Below are 23,421 nucleotides of genomic sequence, written 5' to 3' on the forward strand. Positions count from 1 at the left end.
AATGATTGTTCCTCGCAAGCTTGCTTATCAGTATGACTCACCAGAGTCGCAATCGTTCTATTGAAACTAGAAGTCCTTGTTCTCTATTATTCGAGAGAGACTTCGAGCAACGCAGGGAGACAATCATTTTTATCTTATTATTATTATAAAAGTATTCTCTAATTATAAGAGTTTTCTTGGTACACATATATTTAAACATGTTTTTTTTTTCGTTCTCTGTGATTCTATCCAAGGATTCACGTTTATTCTTTATTCATTAAGATAATTCCATTCGCCACATTCTTAAATCCCGATCAAATTAGGATATTGGTTTCTCAGTTTCTGTTTTGCAGTCGTCCCTTTCGTTTCTCTCTCTTTTTTTTTTGGTCTCCGATAAGTGATTCTTGTTTGTCAACCTAGCGCCGCCGATTTCTCATAAGATACGTGTTTTTTCACGAACACACTGCGATTGTTTTTTGCGAGAAACCGGTATTCGTTAAGGACCTCGGAATGCGTTCCGCGGTGTTTTTCTTTCTTCTATTTAGCCACGATCGCGCAAGCAATTTCAGCCCAACGGTGTGGTTCTCTTTCTCGACAATGGCGACTCAACGGGAGTTCTCGTTCGTTCTTTTCACTGAGTGGCGCTTGTGTCTCAAGAACTGTGCGAATGTGTTTTCTGAGCGAATGTGGGGAAAAAATAAACAGATGGTTCAAACACAGAAGTCGAAGGAAATTCAAGATGGAGGAGCAATAACAAGGCAAATCGCGAGTTCGATGCTTGCACAGTCCCATAACTTTCGTCGTCCATGGCGCCGGGTGACAAAAGATCTCAGGATTGTGCTTTCATCGATCGCGATTTCTCAATAAAATAGGAGAAGAGAGTCTCATCGATACGACTTTGAAATATCAATTGATCTTTAAAATGTATTAACCATTCGAGTCCATAATTACTATATATTCCATAGGATCAAAGAGGGCATCGCGCAGTAATTCTCAATGGATTTAACCACGTTACCAAATCCATTATGAAGTTTCAGCGCGTGTTCCGAAAAGAGAACATCAATGATCAATTTGACACGATCTATCGTTGCGGGTTTCGCAGAAAGATCGTAGTCATCTTAAATTTTTGATCGTTCTATCCTTCATGGACAATATCGTAAGAATTAATTAAGAAGTACGCGTAAGAATGCGCGGAGTGCGTATCGAGGTGATATTACCGTGAGCAGGATGAGAAGCTCTTTCAGAGGTTGCACAGAATGTTTGCACTGTTCCGATAAGCTTGAACCTCGTCTTGATACACGTTTGTAGACGAAAGATACAGATTTTTCTGTACGGCTATCAGATAGCAGGGAAAACCGACCTCTTTCCTATCTCCGCCTCCTACCTGCCGACGAGCCAATCGACCTTCATACGCCCCCGGGGTCCGATCGTTGTCCTTCCAGTAATGCTTGCTGCGCAGTGATCATTATCGGACCGGCAACGTTTCGCTGACTTTGAAATCATGAATCCTCCGACATACACACCGACACGAAGTTCACCGGACGGACGAATCAAATGGGAACAGGACAAATTTTCCATCTCGATCCTCAATCTCACAAACGACGAAAAAGCACACACGCTATAGATACACAGCTCTCTACCTCCCCTAGCCCGCACATATCAGCCCCTCCACCACACCCAGTACGAGTGCTAGCGTGATTGTGGTGAGGGCCACGGTGTTTCAGAATCGATTCTCAGCTATTGTTGCTCGCGATGCGGCCGGCGTTACGCCGTCCAGTACTCGTTGGAGAGACACCAGAGGTATGAGTGTGGAGTAGAGAAGCAGTTCGTCTGCAGGACTTGCAGCCGGCGTTTCACACGGTTGGACATCATGAGGGTGCATCAGAAGCGGACCGGGCATCACTTGGCGCCTTACACCAGAGAAAGGTTTCCCAGGTCGAAGCAGCTGATCTCCAGGATACTTAAGAGAGAGAGGAGAAGTACGCAGGAGTGATAGATATACTCCGTGGCACGTATTTTCTCTTTCTCTCTTCTCTCTCTTTCCCCCTCTTTCTCTTTCTCTCTCTCTCTCTCTATTTCCTATTTAGTTCTCCTCGTCTCTCCCTTACTTGTCGGAAGCGACTAACCGGAAAAGGAGAGAAAATCGCGTCGGAACGCCAAGTATGTCACCGTTCCATTTTCAAATGAGTAGTTCTACCGAATCGTTTTTAAGCATATAATTCCTTCACTTGTCCAGCGTGAATAGAATATACCTTTTTGGATAACGATATCGCGGTTCGTCGAGTTTCATGAGGAAACATTAATATTTTCGAAGCTTTAGAAAAAAAGGAGAGAGAGAGGGAGAGAGTTGTATATAGCATCGAGCACACGTGTCCTTTTATTATCGTCGGTCGTTTCTACTTTCCGCGATTTTACCGTGCCTTGTAACGCGTCGGACGACTTTTCGATGAACACTGCAGCGTGTGGTCAAGTGACGGAGACTATACCTTGGCCTGCGCGACGTCGTTTCACAGCTCGCGCGCGGCTTTGCTATTTTGTTCGCAGTACGCGAAGCATTTAAACCCTCCTAAATCAAGCATTTCTGAAGCTATACGTATATACATTTGTAATCGAGCGAATAATTCTCGTTCAGCCATTCGAACATTGACGTCTTTGAGATTATTTCAAAATTGTCTTTTTTTCCAATTATTTTGTATTCGACCTAGAATCGCACGCGAGAACGAATTGTAATAACGGTCCAAATTCAAAATTGTACAAACCATACGTAATTTCTCTCTAGAACAATCGGCGCAAACAAAATCGTTACTGTATGTAAAACAATCTAACAAAGAGAGTTACGGTTCCTAAACATTGTTATGAAATAAACGATCGTTTGTTGCAAAATGAATAGCCACACATGTGTTGCAGTAATGTTTCTCACTTCAGTATATATATCGTCTATAAGAACGTCGGTGAAGTCGATCGGTTCGCGGGTAACGCGAATATCTTCCAATCGGATCCCATTTCATTTAGTTTTTCGAGCTTATTGACAAGTATATTGTTCGAGCACGCTTACCCGCGAGCCGTGTGCGCCCATCCGACAAGAATTCGAATCACAAAAAAAAGTTCCAATCGAATTTCCATTGCGGATATTCGTTCGACTTTTCCGGAGGAAAATAATTTTATTCGATCGAAGACCTGCGTTTTCGCGCGCACATATTAGCTTCTACGCAAACAAAAGAAAAGGGTATCCCGCACCGATCACACACGAATCGATCTTTCACTCGGTTGTTCGAATCCTCTTTCCGCTCGATGGTCACATTTGGTCGTTGAATGCAAGTTGTCGTCGCAATCGCAAGTTCCAGCTGTCGTCCAATGGAGTGGAGCTTAAGAAGAACAATAAATTGAATTTGATTAAAAACCTTGTCTCTTGTCATTCTGCGAAGCCCTCTCCTCCAACGTCCCTTTATTTCAGGAATCGAACCATTTACAGGCGGACATAATTGAATAACGATCAAAACAATACAGTCTCACGAAAAGAAAAAAAAAAGGTATTAGTTGTTTCTTTGATTCAGAATAAACGACAATCGCTGTACAAATAGACACGCTTCTCTTTCTAAGAATCACTACTTCGATATTCAGTGTTCATTGCAAAATGGCCCTCTACGCCATTGTCGGACGTAATGTTTCGTTTGCAAATACGATGAATTATGTTTCAAAGTTCAAAAAGCTTCCTAGCTTTTTCGTGTATCTGTAGCGAGCAAAGAATAAAAAAAAGAGAAATAAAGTTCTTGTTTGTACGAAATCGATGTTACTATATATATTTTCACGCGACGACTATTTATAGTTGTTTACGCAAGCGTGTTTTGTCATTGGGTCATGCCGGATCGGTCGTGACCGTATTGAATTTGCTCGATCGAGTCGATTATCGCAGCCATTGTCCTTGTCTCGAACTGCAGTCACAAATATCGAAGCGGTTTTCTTGGATCCACGTCGGCTTCTGAAAGGTCGTGTGAAAGCTGCGAGGTGGTTGCTTCTTAGAGTTGGCATCCGTAGCCTACGACGTCGGATTGCAGCGGGAACAGGACCTTCAGCTTGCGGAGATCATCCCCGTGGAGCACCTGGACGCCGTGAAACAATTTTCCAGGCACGTTCGTTTTAATCATTATCAAGAAAGTCGCGAACTTTTTTTTATTTTTGCGCCTCCCTTCCTCTCCTTCTATCGTGTTCGGACTGCAACGGAGAATAACGTTCGACCTCTTCTCTGTGCACCAAAAAGAAAAAAAAGAAAAAACACCACACCATCTCTCGTTTTCGTTTCATTAATTTTTTTCGAAATTCTTTCTCTTTCTACTCTAACAACAAAGTCCGTTCATAGTTCTTTTTTTCCGTTTCACGCATAATTCCCCTCGAAAAAAGATTGGTTCAGAATTGATCGAAGATCCAGGTAATCTCGCTTTTTATTTTACAATCATCTCTGAAATAACAGATCATCGTTGTACATAATTGTATAGTCTTTGTCTTTTTAATTTCCGATCATACTCGTTCAGCCGACGGAATTGCCTTTGGAAATAGAAATCTTGATTTCTATTGTACAACCCCGCGGTATATCATCAAATTTTCCTGTGTACTAATTCTCATTCACGAAACCATGACGCTCGTCTATGCAACAACAACGTCCGTCACCCGCGCGATATCGAGAAATGTGTTGTTCCCGGTTATGCTTTTCAACTGTTCCGAAATAAAACGAGAAAATCCCGTTGGTGGTTTATTGTCCGACCATCGCGGCACGCAAAACATATACGTCTGACCTTGTACTGCATGCTGGCTCATGGTTTGCCACGAATTTAAAGCTTGAATCATTAATTGTAATGCGTGGTAATTATCGGATCGAGTTCGAACTGATGAGAAATAAAAAGAAATTGTTGTCCCAAGGGTTGTTGTTTGGCCGACGCCGAGTTTCTCGACAAGAGCTCTCAGCGTCCAAAATTTCTTTTAGTTTGCAATATAATTCCACGTTCGTATTTTCATGGACGTGTTGTGCTGGGTGAAACTATACAAGGAGGCATTTTTTACGTTGGGTTGAATTAATGAAGTATCACACGGGTGTAAAAATGGAGAAACTAATAAAAAGCAATTCATTTTTTTTTGGAGCAGCATGTAAATAACAATGGCTCGGAATGAAGAAGACTGCGCGTACACGTGGCAATAGGAAATCGATACCGGTCGAATAGTCGTCGTTCTTTCACGATTGCCACTAAATATATTAGTAACAAGAGCAACGATCTTTCCATTAAAGCTTCGATTTAAACAATTAAAAAGAAAATAGTATGTTGTGCATCACAGTTTGCTTTGTGATTTCTTACGATCTCTCTCGTCAAGTGAACTTTTAAATGATCAATAAATTCTTTCATCGACAATTTCAAACGACCAGCTTGTAATATTTATATAACTACAGTATAGTAAAGAATAGAAATTCTCGTTCTACCGCAGTCTTCTTTTCGAGCGAGCTTAAGCCTTGACCGTATATCGTCCACATGCTTGGCTCGAGCTTTCCCTTTCTTCGTCGTTGTCGAGAAATCGAGAGTATATATATACTACCCGCTTCGAAATTCTACTGTCGTGTATTTGAATAATGCATTGTCGTGAGAGGGGTGAGAGTGAGAGAAAAGGGTGCCAGTAAAACGGGAGGGAAAGAGATTGAGTGTGCGACAGAACATTGAGAATTGTAATATGTTGTACCGACGCGTTTCGATGGAGACACGCGAGCGGCGGGATGGGTGGCAAAAAAAAAAAGAGAAAAAGAAAAGACATTGTTGATTGTTCATGCGGAGATATTGGGGCGACTAGACGAGAACCCATATGTAAAAAGCCTCCCTGTATGCTTACAGCGAGCCCCATGATGGAGGGTGTCTCTGCCAGCGAGCTGAGATTTCGGTGTGTCATGTGCGGACGCGGATATAGATCACGGTCTTCTCTGACGCGACACTCCAGGTACGAGTGCGGGGAACTCGGGTCCAGGTACACGTTCACCTGCACCCTCTGCGGAAAGTGCTTCTGCCGACCGGATCATCTAAAGCAGCACATCCTGAATATACACGGCGGGTCGGTCGCTAAATAGCTTCCGCCGTTCACGAATCTGTTTTTTAATATGTTACCTCGGACCACGATTCTTTCGGTGGAAACTTTTCGTTTTTCAGACACACCTCTCGTTAGCCTTTTCAGCTCTGAGAACCTACCGAGGATCGTTATTTAGGAAAACTGTTCACGACAGACCATCGGCAAGCTGCTCTCACAAGGAAATGTCCTCGGGTGTATTAACGTTTACGTAGCCTTGAGATTTTGATCAAGTCTTGTACAATAGTAGAGCTTGAAATATTTAAACTGATGGTAGCCACTTTCGAAGGCAGGTGATTACATTCATTCAGATATCTAACGTCGAAGTTCTTTGTTTTCTGAAAACGTGTAGCTGATAATTTAAAATTTACCACAATTCGAGTTGACATCCCTTTATTCGTTAATATTATTTTATTAAAAATATTTCTTTTCGATTGCAAGACGCGGTAGCGTAGATCAGTTATTCAGATAGCCAGTTTTTTAATATTTGGATATTCTAGAAACAATCACCGAATTTATATATTTCTTAAAATTAAAACCAAGTTTAGAATAGGTATTTATGACGACGACTCATTTATTTACTAATTCTGTTAATTTTAATTGGGCGGTAACTCATTGAAATAGTCAGCCGCATGTTTAATTCGAGAAAAAGAATACCGACGTTAGGTATTTGATAAACTATTGATCGTCTGCTTTCGAAATAAGTTATCCTTAGCTTCAACATTTGAAACTACCATTGCGCAAACTCTGACGGGAGGGTTACACCTTGGAGACTTGCCCTTGCCAGACCGGAAGGACAGTAATTTAGGATTCCATAGAACACCCCAGTGAACGAAACACGTGGCCTTTATCGTAGTAGATTATTTTTGTACAGGAGGTGATTGCTTGCAGTAGGTGTTAAAAATATTTTAACTTCCTATTAGACATTCATGCCCTCTTATTATTTTCATATAGATTATTTTCCGAGAGTACTTTTCTACTTTACCGAAGACCTGGTTTATTCGCTTTTTTTTTCTTTTTTTTTTTTTCTTTTTAGAAATATGAATTTTTACTTGTCGGAAGTTTTATTACTTCAAGACTTTTATTTCTTGTTAAATCAACAATTGCAGTGCGTTTTGAAACTTTCGGGTCGCATCTTTCAACCAATTTTAATTTTGCAATTAATATGTTCGTCTTGGAGCTGAGAGGGTTAGTATGCCGACTTTGTTGTCGGACCGGGTGAGACGTGTTTCCTTAATTTATTTGTATCGTATCACGTGGGTTCTTTAAACGTAATCGTATATAACTGGTGTAAAAAAAATCTGAAGGCGCGACTTACGAGGGGTAACCATTTGCTTACATTATTGTTCTTCATTAACTTTTAATGATCGTTGGATAGTTTTTCTTTTTCTTTCCCCCCTCCCCCACCACCACCCTCCCCCCTCCCAACCCACTGCGAAGTTTCTTCTCTCCTTTGAAGCAGTTGTATGTAATACTCTCGCGACCATTTTTTTCCTACCTGTTGTTATCCAAAGGAATGCCAAAGGGATTTATAAGATAGGATTTAAATCGTACGTACAAACGCGTCAATTGTTTTACTATACTTTATATTATAAATCGAGTTTCTGTATCGAACGAACGCGGATCGTGGAGCTTGGTATAGGAATCCGTGTGATACTTTTTCTATAAGAAATCAGTCTATCGTTCGATCGATCGTTGTTGTATATACATACACGTGTATGAAAAAAAATAGGTGCCAAAGCGTGTTTCTCCGATAACGAAACAACATTTGAACAACTTAACGTGTTGTCCGGTAAATTCGAGTTATTATTGGCGAGATTGGATTATTGCGATAATCGTTCCTAAACACACACACACACACATATACATACATATATAAATATATAAATACACATATATTTATTTATATTGCATTTAAGGAAGATTCGGGTCCTATTTGCTAAATTTATACCTGGAACAGCACGAGAATCGCGAGCCTAACCGTGCCGACGACTAAGGGAAATTGTTGTATGCCACGCGTGTACATACAAACTGCCAAATAATTTGATCACGAATGCCAAATGAATAATATTCCTATTTTTGTAGCTTAGCGCGGTAATATATATATATACATATAATATATATATTTGTAAGTTATTCTGTACAATAAAACGATCGTGCGTGTGCGCAGCGACGGGGAGTGTGTGCGTGTGGCGCTGTATATATTAACATATACGTATTGACCGTCTCGCAAGCTGTGATCTATTTACCAAGTTGATAAAGCTCTTCGTCGAGCGTGGAGTAGACCGAAGACCAAAAAAAGGAAAGAACAAATAATTTTTTAATTCTTGCGTATGGCTGTACCGGACTGCGAGACCAGATACACTTTCACTATTATTCTATCTACTCGTGTGAGAGCGAAACTTTGTTAACTCGATGGTAAAGAGGTGAAACCTTTTGCATAGTCATGTTACGATAGCTACGAGAAATCGATCGACATTGTTACAATCGCGAAGTGTTATTTTTTTAGTCGTGATGCCATGTGCAAAAAAAAGAGATATATTTCTAATGTAAAGAGAGGCCGATTTCAGATGTCGATTTACACAACGAGAAATCTAAAGGTATATATATATATTTAGAGAGAGAGAGAGGGGGAGAGTGGATTGAGCAATTTATTGTGTAACAGCTGTTGCTCGTCCGACACTTCAAATTTTTATCGAATGTAAATAAAAAGAACCTTGAACGAAACTTTTCTCTTTTGCGTCTTCCCCCCAATCTTTGTTCCCACTTGTAGACCGAAACGAAGACCGAACATGTAGAGCCTCGTAGACTTTTCAAACGTTCTCCGATTTATATAGGACTCGCTCGATTAGATGCGAAATATGCAAAGCGAAAACAACAATTGTATCTGCAAGGTCCGCCATGGAACGTGAACGCATCCTAGCTTCGTGGCTCATACATCGACGTGAAAAGAAAGGTTACAAAGAAAAAGGAAATAATTTACAGCGTTTTATATATTCGAGGATCTACGAGAAGATAGAGACAAGATTTTCAATGATTATTTCTCCTTTGACGAATTACAGAACAAAGTACAAAATATCCTACGACACTATAATACAGTTAATCGAGATTGTATTCGATCTATACACGTATGTTGGCTGTTACAGTTTCGGTAAGTAAAAACCCTTTACTTCTATTTGTATACGTACACACTGTAAACAATTAAAACGACGCTTAAAAATATTGCAGACTAGTAAAATGTATCCAGGAACAATAGCTGCAAACGCACTTTCTTTTCTGGTTGGGAGACGAAGCAACTTTTTCTGCCTCATGGTGGATTATAATTAACATTGAAGAAAATCATCGACCAATTAATTTAGAATCAGATATTGCGGTAAATGTTACCAAAGTGCAATTTTAGACAATTTGATACAAGATAGAAAAATGGACATATGTTTGAAGGCACAATATATCGATAATATGATATAATAACGTATCCGACGAACCATTGGTAAAATTAACAATTGGAGCAGCGATAAGCTGTCAAAAATATAATACAGGGTGTAGTATTATACTATTAATAATACAACTAATAAATAATAAATTAATACTTACCAAATTCGTCCTTTCCTCGATCTCCAATCTTAAACTCGTAATTCAGATCTTTATAAATTTCAAGCCTTTGCAGTTAATATTTTGCTTTTATTTTATATTAAATTGATAGTCAATTTCGAAATTTTCGACAGTATACGCACGATTATCTTTGAGTTTCGGTAGAAATTGGCGATGATTGAATTTTGTTTGCTTACGTTTCTCCTTTTTATCGTTTGTCTGCACATTTTACTTCTGCACACGCGTATAATACGAATATAGTATCTACGCGATATGAAACGTGGTAACCATTACCGGTTAGCTAACGCATAGACATTATGCGAACATACTCATCTCGCGACAGGACATTCGACGTTGGATAAATTAATTTTATATTTATTATAAATTTATTCATAAAATATCCGCTCGGCTTCGCTGTTATTTTTCCAAAAAATCATACGTTCAATCTTATACTTTATTATACATCTCGCGCCGGTCGGGCAATCTGGCATCGGATAATTTTATCTAATTTTATCTGGCATCGAATATCGAATATTTTATCCTTTCTGAGAAAGGGTTCTAATATCGTGCAAATGTTTCTAGAAATGGGAAGAGGTGACGACCCGTTTCTCGTTCAGGTGAAAAGATCGCAAACAGGATTTCATTCGGAAAGAAATTCAGTTCTAATGAGAAATCAACTTGGTACCTGAAAGGCAGATTTCCAAGCTTTTCTTACCTTGGACACTTCTTCCTTATTTCAATCGTTTAGGATCGTTATAGATAATTCGTCTTTGCTGAAAATAAAACAAGTAGAAGTTTGTGTGCACAGTCGAGTTCTGACATCATCTGCGAAGATTACGTAAGAACGCTGAGATGAGAAGGAAACGTTGCATAGGTAATTCTTTCTTTTTAAGGTTCGAACGGCGACTATTATATAAAACATTAGATAAAGATATTACAAAAATATTAATATTATATTAAGGATATAAACTACTACAAGAATGGTTATAAACTATTATAAACTGGACTATCAATCGATTATTATAAACTAGTCTATCAATCAAGTATTATAAATTAGTCTATCAATAAACTATTATAGACTAGCCTTAATAACTGACGAGCGATAATGTTAATTATTAACGGGACTACATTTGCTCAATTATAAACATAAATTAGTTATAATAATGGACGAATTATAATCGTTAACAACTCTGGGCGTAATCAACTTCATATTTATCGAAGCACAGTTTCCTATCGAAGAATATATAAAATGGCGAAAGCATGTAAACTAGGTCATATTCGGTAAATAAAAAGTTGCCCGGAAATAGACCCAAGGCGCAGCAATTGGCCAGCCAACAGTAACCGGCTCCGCTACCTTGCGCACCTGTTTCCTAGAGACTTTCGAGCAGCTCGCTGAGCAAGGTATCAGGTCGGTACATCAAGTGTTGCTTGTGTGTTGCAGCGTTACCCCAAGATCAGCAGACCAACGAGCTTCGATGCGACTACTGCAACGATCTTTTCTCGGCGCGGAGCCATTTGAAGCGACACCTGACCTCGGGATGCTTCATGGATCCCGGTTTCCGGATCGAGGATAGGCAGACGATGAATAGAATCGAGTTTAGAAATCACGTTTGCCCGAGGTGCTCGAGGGGCTACAAAGACAGACGAAAGCTGTGCAGGCATCTGCGTACCACGTGCGGCATCGAGCCTAGGTACCATTGCCCTTACTGCGGCCTAAAGAGCAAACACGGGCATAATATTTATAAGCACATACGGCGCATACATCCGGGCGAGGATCTGTTTCTAATCGTCGACCAGAACGAGCGCCGGCTCATCAATCCCCCGTCGTAGAATATTCACGAATATTTGTCGGCACTTTGAAGCACTCCCTCTAATTAATTACCGAATTCTACTTGCACGATCGTGTGTATCCTCCAAGCAGGCGCTTTACCAAATAAATTTGCAATTGTTTATGATAGAACACATTCTCTACCTTTCATTTCTCCCAGACTGTACTCTTACTCTGTGCAAGCTTTGTTTTTTTTAACACATCAACGATGTCTATGTATCTCTTTATCGCCGATTGTGATTAGTTAGATTTACAACAAATTTTTTATTGATAGATTATATACTTCGGCATCTCACGATAGCATTAATTTCCTCAAAGATGCAGGCGAAACGTTCAACGATACTGTGCGTTCGTATTTCATGTTTTCAGCTACTGCTTGTTTCATAGTTTATCAACGATCCTAATCACATGTCATTGATTCGATAAAATTTTTCAATTCGTAATTGTTGCAAATCTCAAAACCGTCGTGCTATCTTTCGAATAATAATTTTTTAACGTTCACGATGAAAACGACTAGGTGAGATATCAAACTGCGAAGACATTGCAAAAATTCAAGAGATAAATAAATAAAATATATATAAAAATTTATACGAAATTTTCAAAAGAACAAAACACAGTTTCGTTTAACTTCTGTTCTCTTTTAAATCTTCTTTCAAAGCAGTCTAGTAATGATTACAAAATTTGTTACAGAAAGAGTGTCATATCCGTTCTCTTTTCAGCTGTACGGCGATCAGATTTTCGTTCTACGTTCATACAAGCACGAATGTACGCGAAGTTGTACAATCGCAGGCGAATCGGATAACAGGAATTCCCATCGAAACCGAGAACACCGAACACCTATCTGTCGGGCCGTGTTGCACGTTTCGGGAGCCTAAACACGAGCCCGACTCGCCGGGGACCGCGCACGCGTTTCTGTAAACTGTTTTGCGGAACTTAAAAGAACATCTCCTTTAATTTTGTTTCAGGGCATCGTCGTAAGGAGCGGAGGAAAGTTCCGGCGTTCTTAGATCAGAAGATCTTCCCCCGGGAACCGTACAAATGCGAAACCGCATCTAGCGATCCGATCGACTTCTACGTATGTTCCGCGTGCAATAAAAAGTTTCTCTGTCACCGGACATTGAAGTCGCACAAAACGAACGACTGCGGCAAGCTGTACGTCTGCGCCAATTGCTCGAAAAGCTTCACGTACCGCGCGAGCTATTGCCGTCACAGAAAGAAGTGCGTTCAAATTAAAGCTGAGAATTTCTCGTAGACGTTCCCCCATGAGCGCGCCCGTATAATATTCCATGACACTTTGCATAATATTTATTACGAGCATCTCTATGTACCCAGCGTGTATCTGCATACAATGTGCAATCAGTTGTAAACTCCGCTTGAGTTTAAACGTAGCGTAAAGATACGTTCGAGTAAATGTCTTCGTTCTGTCGAGTTGTTTTTTTTTACGGTCGCAACGGCGACACGTGTTCGCACGTGGCGTTATATAAAATCTGGTTTCAATGCAACGGGTAGAGTCGAATTATTGTTATTACAATTACAGTCTGCTACGCAATCATACCGCTTTGCTTGATCATAGGTTCGCTTTGTCGTGCAAACGCGAAAGCAAGATATAACGGAGACCCACCCGTCAGCGGTGGGAGGGTCGCGTATATTTTACGTTGTCACCACCGAATGCAATAAAATAGTTTCAAACACACGTCCATGTATTTTGTCCGAGTGTTTCATTTATCGCGATCGAATGGCACCGAAAACCCTCAGATGCTCTGAACAGAATTTCAGTTCTCGCTGTGGCAGTCGTAAGCCGCGGCCCGCGAGTGCCGGCGTTTCCGAAATTATTCCGACGGCTGCGGCCAGCTTCCTCGGCGCGATAACGAAGCGGAGTAGCGCGCCGAGGAAGCCGACCGCGATGATGGTATAACGGAGAGACGCCTCGAATAATTTTGGTGCACGGCCGCGCGCAGCGAGAAACCTGAACCTCGTGTGTGTGTGTGTGTATGTGTGTGTGCGTGTGGACTATGTGGCCGGGTAGAACCATATACCGGTGCCCCGCCGAGTCTGAAATCTCGGAGATCGAGTAAGATAAGGATCGCCACGATGCAGCACTGATAGACGGTTTGATCATGTTGCAGAGAGCGGGCAGCGAGACTCGGACTCACTCGACTCACAGGATAAAACGCGCAGCTACAGCTGCAAGCGTTGCGGGAAGAGTTTCACCAGTGCCAGCTTTTTGCAGGCGCACTGGAACTACCGGTGCTATTTGAACCCCGAGTCGCAGCTGTGCAAAACCGGAAAGGTCGGTCGGTTCGCGTGCAGCGTTTGCGGCGCGAACTACTCGCGGCAGAACGACCTGATGTGGCACGTGCGCCACGAGTGCGGCAAGCTGCAGAGATGCGCGCACTGCGGCAAAACTTTCCTCCACCGTACCAGCCTCTACAACCACAAGACCCGTTACTGCCCGTTCCGCCGTATAGTCGACAAGCTGACCGCGAAGGGGGACGATCTCGCGGCCACCCTGAAGATCGACGCCACCATGAAGAACGAGATCGTCTTGGATCCCATCGACTTTTAATCCCCCACCTTAACCACCACCCCCGATACGCGTTCACGAACGTTGCTAATTCTCGTTTTTCGTGGACCAAAGATGCTTGTTGATCTTTCCTCTATTTTTTTTTTTTTTTTATCGAATTTCGTTGTAACTTTTTTGTTGTACAATTTCGATTTACGGCTGGGATATTCTCTGTATCGCGCCGTTTCATTTCGTCGAACGGACCTACGATTGCGAAATGAAACGGGGCGGATGTGATATAAGATGTGATATATAATGAACGGGAATCTGACTGCAATATGGCGTAGAATATGTTCTGTTGTTTTATTTACGTACCAAAATTCTCCGTGTTGGAGTTATCGGTATATATGTTCGTCATTTGAAACGTTGAAGTTTATGAAGTTATAAGAGCATGTTGTACAGAAATAAATAAATATATATAAGTAAATAAAAAGAACGAGTGAGAGAGATGGAGAGAGAGAGAGAGAGAGGGTGAGTGAGAAAGAATAAACCGCGAGAGATAGTTATCTAGCAGATATCTCTTTTCGCTGATCGACGATAAGAAATCGGCTCGACTTGTCTGGTGATTTTTATAACCGATCGATAATACAGTCAAGTATCCCCGTGTGTGTAGTAACCGCGCGCAATTACGTATTTTGTTCGATTCGATCTGCTTCTTACCAATCTAATCGACGATACATACATATTACACGTAATCCACGTAACCTTCTAATAATCTTGTAGCTTTTGTACACATTGAATAAACATCTTTTCTTTTTTTTTACAATACGTAATCCAGCAGCCCCGTTCTTCAGCGAAGTTACGAAGGAACCGATTGAATCGATATATACGTTTTTTTCTTTTTTTCTTTTTTTTTAAACGAGCGTCGTTATCGCGCGAATGCCACGAGACCCGTCGCCGTGCACAGGTGTTTAATTCGTTGTTTTTGACCGATGTTTCAGGAGCGAGGAAAGATTTTCCGGAGCCGGAGTCGAAACGGAAATACGTGTGCGAGTTTTGCCATAAGTCGTTCACGCACTCGAGGTTTCTGAACAAGCATCGTAATAACTATTGCTACATTAACCCGCACTCGGTGTATTACCAGACGAAGGAGCTGAGGCCGTACATCTGCATACTTTGCGGCGCCAGTTACAGTAAACAGACCTCGCTTAGGTCGCACATACGGTTCGACTGCGGCAAAACGCAGAAGTGCAACTGGTGCGACAAAACGTTCTTGCACAGCAGCAGCCTGCGCAAGCACAGAATGACGTGCTACGTGATCGGGAACGAGTAGAGAGACTCGTCCAGGAAAAAGTCGAGTTGAAACGGAAGAAGACTGACCGCCGCGATACGTCGCCGCATAACTACGGGGCGTGTGCTTATTTATCACGCTGAAACATATTTAATCTGTTCGAACATTGTCTCGCGGAACGTACGGATGTTATTTGTTCCGTATCGTTTTGTTCTCGTCGACTCGAGCTCGAGTCGACGCGCTATGTGTATCGCAGTAACGCAATCTCATTAAAAGCATAGAAGTAAAGATACCGATGTTGGACCTCCATCTTTCCCAGTTCTTCATCCGCTTCCGCAAATCCCCGTCGATGTCTCATGCACGAATCGTTTAACATTGATCGAAGTGTGGATGGTTCATCGCTCGAAGGCAGTTTATATGCTACGGAGGACGCTCTCTCCTGTACATTTTCACGTTTCGCTCGCGAACGACGCGTTACGATACAGGATGTCCCAAAATTATGATACATCCGGGAAACGACAAATTCCTGAACATCGCCTGAAGCAGCTTTTTCCTGAAAATGTAACGCACAGCTTTCTCTGCCAGTTATTAACGAAATACATTGACCAACGAGAAGCGAAGAAACCGAGTTTTTCGTTAATAACTAATTAATGAAGCCGCGGATTGCGTTTTTGTCCAGGAGAAATGTTACTCTAAGTGACGTCGGGGAGCCTTCTTATTTACCGGAAATACCATAATATCTTGTATATTCCGTAACGATACGAGCGAACGCGCGTACCGCCCATTCACCGATCGATCCCGACTGATCTATTGCTGGTTAATCATGTTGCAGAACAATTAGCGGACGACTCGAAAAGAAAGTACAATTGCAAATACTGTGGCAAAGGTTTCACCCTGTCCGGCCACTTGAGGAGCCACCAGAATACCTTCTGCTATTGGAACCCGCGCTCGACCTGCCACCAGTTGCAAAAGAGCAGACCGTACTCCTGCGGTCAGTGCGGTGCCTGTTACTCGAAACAGTCGCACCTGATCTTCCACGTGAGGCACGACTGCGGTAGGACGCAGAAGTGCCCGATTTGCGGGAAAACGTTCCTCCACAGCAGCAGCCTGAGGAAACACCGGCAACGGCCCCCTTGTAGCTATCAGACCCGCTGAAATCATCTGAACAAGCGCGTAACAGGCAACGGGGGGTGGGGGCCTCCCCCGTCGATGCCGGCCATTTTATCCGTTCCTAATATACCGAAGAGGAAGGACCGTTCTATGGACTGGGTACATTGACAATTTAATTACAACAACTCTGTCTCATAAGAATTCATAGTAGCGGTTCTCCAACAAAGACTCGGCCGTCCGGCTCGTTCACTGATTCGTTTTGGATTGGACTCGCTCGTTTCAGCGGAATAGATATCGAATGAGTTACGACCGGTGTGTGTTTTACCAAATGTTCTCTTCGTTAACGAAACGACAATTTCCCCAAGACACGATTCGACGTTGGCTCGAAATTCCGAATCGATACCGAGTCGCAACTCATTCCACATCGTACGATCGAACGATGCTCACTAAATTTTGCTTGTTCCTCACGTTGAGAAAATATACCGACCGACTATCATTTCACCGGCATCACACCGCAATTTACACCCGATCCCGTTCCGTTCGTCCGCTGATCTGCTCCTTCGTGTTTTCAGATTCCGTCGTCACGTTATCCTCCTCGCGGACACGCATCGACACACGCCCGACGAGATGGCCGCCGTCCCATGGAGAATCACGCCTAACACGCGCCGCCACCGAAGCATTAACTCTAACAACGTGTACTAACATAAGCATCGATAATAAAAAAAAAACGAGATTAATCGTGACGTGCTCCCCGATTCTTTTTCCTTCCGTAATTCTTAGTTCTCTGTAATCGATTCTAAACGACTGCAATGGGTTGTCGCTTCCTGGGTTCTTTCTTTTACGTTTCGTCTGAGATTTGTGTTTGTCCTTTCGTTCGTTTCCGTTTCAAACGTCCGCGGGTCATTCAAATGTCAATACAGTCTTCGTTGTTCCAGAAGTTGCGAGAAAACGAGTGACGCTTTCGTCCATGGAAGCTAAACCGAAGCCGCGTAGACTGGCACTGATCCCCGTGAACACATCGAGTGAAAAAAAATGGTTACGGTCTGCGACGCCGTTGAAGATCAAACCCAATACCAAGGACATGCAGTCGACGGACGTGGTGGACACTCGGTCTAAGGTCACTCGGTCTATGGACACTCGGTCTATGGACACTCGATCTATGGACACTCGGTCTATGGACACTCGGTCTATGGACACTCGGTCTAAGGACATTCCGTCTAAGGACATTCCGTCTAAGGACATTCCGTCTAAGGACACTCGGTCTAAGGATACTCGGTCTAAGGACACTCGGCCTAAGGTCACTCGGCCAGTTCAGCACAGATCGAACGACAGCAGCAGCAGCGACGACGACTACGACTCTCGCAACAAATGCGACACTCGCGACGACTTCGTCTCTCGCGACAACCGCGACCCTCGCGACGACAATAATTCCGCGAGCGACGACAATGATTCCGCGAGCGACGAGTGGGTACGCGTGGAGAAAGGGATACACCGGTACAACTGCAACTTTTGTTCTAAGTCGTACACCGCAAGTAGACTGGTGGCCAGACATGTCAAGTACAATTGCAAAAATAACCCGAACTCGCAGTACAACACGACTAACCCGATGAGACGGCCGTATACATGCGACAACGAGAACTGTAGCTCCAGATTCAAAACCCAAAAAGCTTTGACCTACCACCAGGTGCATCTCTGCAGGAATGTCACCAAATGCAAGTTCTGCAACAAAACCATGGTCGGAATGTCGGTGAGCAAGCGGCATTTGATGCGCTGCAGGGGAAAGCCCGTGAAGAAAGAGGAGAAACCAATGGAAAGGATCTCCGTCTCAAGCTCTCAGGAAATCTCTTGTAGCGAATGATTTCTCCTATAGTGTTCTCTCGCTACTTTGTATCGTTTTTTACCCCATACTATTAACGTTTCTTTTTTTTATTTTTTGAATACTCTTCGTTTTGTGTGAATTTCTTTTTTTTTTTTTTTTTACTTTAATACTCTCGTTACCGATCAACTGAAAATCGAATCATTGATTATGAAGTGTTTCTTGTTAAGGTTACATATAACATTAAATGGAGTGGTTAGTATTATTGCGGATTATTATTTAATCGATAAAAATTCCCAAGTATTCGATCGCTTTTAGCTTTTTTTTTTTATACAAATTTTGTGTTCGCTTATAAAAGCGGACGATTAACCCTTTTAGTGCCAACCAAAAGTGTCGCATGTATTGGAACGAATTGTACCCAAATATGGGTGACGCTAACTTCTGACCAATCTTGAGAATTAATTTTTATTTTAATATATTTGAACAAATCGAATGCAACTAGAATGTTACAAATGTGAAAGAGTTCTAATGCAGCCTCCTATCGTGAACATTAACTTTCTAGTTTCGCTTTAATTAAATAAACTGCTTTATTTATGTAGGGATTTTATAATTTTATTTTATATATTATAATTTTATTTTATTTTATTTTGTAAAATCTGATAATTACCAAATCCGAGAAGAAAGGATAAATAAGAAATGAAATTGTTATTTTTAGTTGAAATATTAAGAGAACTATACTTTTTGCAAAAGTAGCCGACAACGATATATCGTTCTTTGGCACTAAGAGGGTTAACAGTCTCGAGGACGCCAGTGTAAGACATTCGGCGAATCTGTTTTCATAAAAGTTGCAAACAGGGATTGTTTGTTAATTATTCGGCGTGCGCGTTGATCAGTAGTAAAATACTACGGTTTCGATAATGCATTTGAATTCCATTCAGAACGAAATCTTACAGTTTCAAGTTCTGTATGATAGGACGTACACTGTTGTAATCACCACGCCTTGTTTAACATATATAAAAATAAACGAACATGTACTTGATAATCGTGTGATTGTTAATACGCTGCAAACCGAACGTTCGCCGATCTTTCTCTACGAAATTATTGACGGCGATAAATGAGCTGGTGATAAATGTTTTGCTACGTACACGCTGTCAAGATGATATTTAACACGTTGAGCGGCACGCTGATTTTTAAGGGGGTCCCCGTCAGGCCAGGCGCACCGCGCAGAAGCGCTGGTACTGTAGGGCCAATGTTTCTTCTCGCAGTAGAAGATAAAAAAAAAATAAATAAATAATAAATTAATAATAAATTTTCTTCTTCTTTTTAAAAAAGACCGCCGATAGCTTGCTTAGAATCGTCCCATTGACTGCGTTTTCCATTCGCGTTTTCCGAGTTCAGAGAGGTGGAGGTATCGAAAGCGACAGCGTGCGAATGGGAGGAGAGGCCGCTTAACAGAATTCGATGGCTATCGTTCAGCGATTCCTGGACACGGATCAGACACACAGGGATTTGCAATTAGTTTGCGACTACTTTAGCCTACTACAATTACGGGGATCCCATGGTACCGATAATCGCGCGAGGACCTTCGCGTACCTACGCCGAGCCGCAACAAATACAATTACCGCTTGCTACTTAACGAACATTAATTTCTAGCCCAACCGACCACACCCCCCTCTCTACTCATATTTAAATGGGTTCGGATTAGCTTGAAAAAACTTCGAGCCCGCCAACTCTACAGACACAAAAGATCCCAGCAATCCCCGATCCCATCCGCCAGCACCGGATTCACCTAATTCACGAACCCGAAGTAGCTCTCTTCGCCATTAGATGATCGAAGCATGGATGAGAATTGTCCGTCGGTCATGGTCGATTGACACTAACTACCAACAAAAATTCGATTCTTTTTCTAGATTCGATGTACGGCCGGATACACTATCGCCAAGACGTTGTAGCCGGCGGTTCCATGCAGCCGGAAGTGTTCCAGGTACGCGGCGAGGAGGACGCGAAGGACGAGGCGTACGTGTACATGGAACACGGCGCGTGTCGCCAGGAACCGATCCCCTCCGAGCTGAGGAACCTGTGGCCGGACAGCATTCTCGTTCACAATCCCGTTCAAAATCCGCCGAGAAAAAAGTTTTACTGTCCGAGGTGTAACAGCGGTTACACCAGGCTGTCCGACATGAAGACCCATTGTCATTTCCAGTGCGGCAAAGAGCCGCGCTACCAGTGCCCCTACTGCACCAAGAAGGCCAAGTTCTCGTCCAACATGTACGTCCACGTGCGCAGAATGCACAAGGACGAGAAGCTGCAGATCATCGACTTGTACAAACAGCTGTCGAGGGGTCGTCATTAACTGAGACTCGCGTCGATTTGTTCCCACGGAACGACATTCTGCGCGACGCACACGACGAGAAAACGACGGAGACTAAACGGAAGATGATCCGCGCCAGCAGCGATACATATCTTAAGTTCATTTAGATTCCTCGAAGTACACGTTAGAGCTTGTACGACTCTGATTTACTTCGCACCGTCAGATCACGTTATTGTTTTTGTATAAAGTTAGCAGAAGGATTTTTGTAATCGAGTTGGAGGTGAATTTAACTTGTTAGACGACTTCGTTGTCCACCAATCGCCCGAATAAAGGCATTTTGATGCAGCTCGCCGTCTTGGAAAACGCCACGCTCCCCTCCACCCCACACACACAGCCCGTCATCAGTTCCTTCCACGTACAATTTCTGTTCATTCTTTACTTGGCATGTCTTCGTTAATCACAATTCACGGCGGGTTCGTGTTCTCTCTAGCGGCGAGACTATTTCCGTCCTTAGAAAGGAACCAGAGTAAATCACACGAAGCGCATCTGTGGACCCTTCTTATTTAAGAACCATCCCGCCGTCGCTCCGTTCGGGTCCCTCCACTGAATATCGATTTGATGGTTGCAGGTTTGAAACGATTCACCGCGTCCAGACTGTTGCTGACCGCCGGCCACCGCAGAAGATTTTACAGAACGTTCGCGCCGAACAGCGCCATCGTCAAGTATCCTTGCAGCAACTGCGCCAGCGTTTTCAGGCAGAAACGTAGCCTGCTCACGCACCTCAGATACGAGTGCGGGCAACCGCCCCGGTTCAAGTGCCCCTATTGCGACCTGATCTCGAAGAAGACCTCGAACATACAGAAACACATCCGTCGCAAACACCAAGGCAGCGTGGTCTACGTGGAGGACATTTACCATTTACCGTCACCGCCGCCGGTGGAGGAACGCTACCGTCTGCCGAACGTGATTTAAAGCCTTTCGACGATTTCGGACGATGATACGACGATTCGAAGGTCGCAGTCCTCGACGCGAACATTTTCCGTCGGGTCTCTCTTCTTCGTCGAGGCTTTCTCTTCAGGGTTCGCTATTTACCTTGTCAGACTTTTCGAAGGCTGCTTTCGTGCCGTTTCACTTCATCCTCTCAACGGGGAATTAATCGGGGGCAGTTCGACAAAGTGATACAATCGCATTCGAAAGTGATCGCACCGTTACTTGTACAATTTTATATTTGTCCTTGGTTTTATATGCATAATAACGATGTTCAAAGAATTCAGATGTCCCTATCGCATGAAACCAGAACGAGGATATTGGTTTATTTTTCCTGACTCGCAGCTGTAAGGAAATAAATACATTGACTAGATGTGCGTTGTCCTGAATGAGATTTATTTCATCGATAGACTAAAGATCTCATGTATTTATTCAGAGGAAGAATACAAGACTGTTGCACTTGCTGTACCTTTAAAAAACAAACTACAAACCGTACGGTTGAATTTTTGTAATTTTTGTTCTTCTGCGATTGCTGTAGCAAATTTTTATTTTGCATAAAGACCCGCAGTGTCTATTCATCTGTTTTATTTGAAAATTTGTTACGATATTATATAATTCAATTATATTTAGATGCGTGACTGTACAACCTATTTAGATCAATTGGAAAATAGTACAATTGTTTCTGCGTACCATATTATAGTTGTGGCATTATTAATGACTGTCAAGCTCGACGTAGGACTACAAAGGGTGAACATTTGAGAAGTGGAAGCTTCAAGAAACTTCAGACTTATCCATCTGCAGTTGATTATGCGTTCAGAAGCGAACGTAAAATGTCTCTGTTGAATTTTCATGGTAATCAGTGGCAGAGGGAATTTTTCCAGCAAGTGCACAAGTGATTTTCTCGTCTAGAAGAAAACACTGGACACAAAGGTGAAGTACAGATGTGGAAAGCAGAAATACAAATGCCGAAAGTTTATTTAACACGGAAGCAGTGTGTTGTATTTGTGAAATGAGTAACTTTTTCCTTGGCAAAAATATTTTCCGTCGTTACCGAGTTATTAATTAGCAAAATATTTTTGTTAAAGTTACTTTACACGACCTTAGGATCCCCTCGTCAGAAGTACCATAATTTCGGGACACCCTGTGCAGACTAGAAAATTTATATTCGAGCCACAACGATTATTTAAACTCGATAAAAAGAATCACTGCTCACAGAAGAGCGTACTTATTCAATAATCAGACTTTCAGACGTCTCTTTCATCGCCCCGGTCGATCTTTAAATACAAAAAGAACTCTTCTGACACATAATTTTTCGTTTTCAGGTATCAGATTGGCTCGAGACGCGTGGGAGCCGTCTCGCCTTCGAGCACGATCCTTCACTCGTTGGTGGAATAAATCGCTCACGGTTAACTGGCCAGCGTACGTCCACGAGTCCCGTCGTTTTCGTCGAATGTACTTGAACGTCTCTTGAACCTGTGTGCGAATAAAGATGGAACCCTCAAAGGGGAAGCTGCATGCCTCATCACCACCACAACCCCGTGTGCTCCTTAATAACGACTAACAAAATCCGGCTGCTCGTCGAACCAGTGATCCGTGGTTACGCTTCGGTCGCGTAACGTTGTCGAGAGGATTGTTCCTCGGACGGTAACAAGGATTTCTGCTTTCAGTTTCCAGATAACTGATGACGCAGCACATCCGTTCAATGTTTTGAATTCTCCCGCCACATTTACTGAAAAGATATAGGCCTCGCAGGGCATATATGATCTACATACGAGGTCGGCCATCGAGATAACAAGGTCCGTATTGAAATCATTGCGCGTGATCGACATCGACAGACACGGCGCGGTGCATTGGTCTAAGACGTGAATTATGGTCACGAAAATATATGTCTATTATATATATGGTCACT

At 42.5% G+C, this 23,421-nt stretch overlaps 2 protein-coding genes across 15 annotated transcripts in view; both read left to right on the plus strand.

The window, feature by feature from the left end:
- The window catches only part of LOC144473355 (uncharacterized), a 175,760-nt gene that overhangs the window by 16,329 nt on the left and 136,010 nt on the right, over positions 1-23,421 (plus strand). The window contains exon 7 of one of the 14 annotated variants that reach the window (XM_078187157.1): positions 20,125-20,798. The exons of 9 other annotated variants lie outside the window; for them this stretch is intronic. In XM_078187157.1, the coding sequence (XP_078043283.1) occupies positions 20,125-20,567 (443 nt within the window). In that variant the 3' untranslated portion in view covers positions 20,568-20,798. Of the gene's footprint in view, positions 1-17,333; positions 19,472-20,124; positions 20,799-23,421 lie in introns of those variants that run through there. 4 more of the 14 variants (XM_078187153.1, XM_078187150.1, XM_078187152.1 and 1 more) reach the window with 4 other exon arrangements.
- On the plus strand, positions 9,913-12,446 carry LOC144473361 (uncharacterized). Its single transcript, XM_078187167.1, has 2 exons — positions 9,913-10,540; positions 11,108-12,446. The coding sequence occupies exons 1-2, from the start codon at positions 10,519-10,521 to the stop codon at positions 11,494-11,496; spliced, it is 411 nt and encodes a 136-aa protein (XP_078043293.1). The 5' UTR covers positions 9,913-10,518; the 3' UTR covers positions 11,497-12,446.

Source organism: Augochlora pura, chromosome 7 (genome assembly GCF_028453695.1).
Source record: "Augochlora pura isolate Apur16 chromosome 7, APUR_v2.2.1, whole genome shotgun sequence".
Classification (NCBI taxonomy): Eukaryota; Metazoa; Arthropoda; class Insecta; order Hymenoptera; family Halictidae; genus Augochlora; species Augochlora pura.

Coding starts and splice junctions, on each gene's coding strand:
- LOC144473361 (XM_078187167.1), top strand. CDS start 10,519: ATGAGAAGGAAACGTTGCATAG. Junction 10,541..11,107: donor GAGAAGGAAACGTTGCATAG/GTAATTCTTTCT, acceptor TGTGTGTTGCAG/CGTTACCCCAAGATCAGCAG.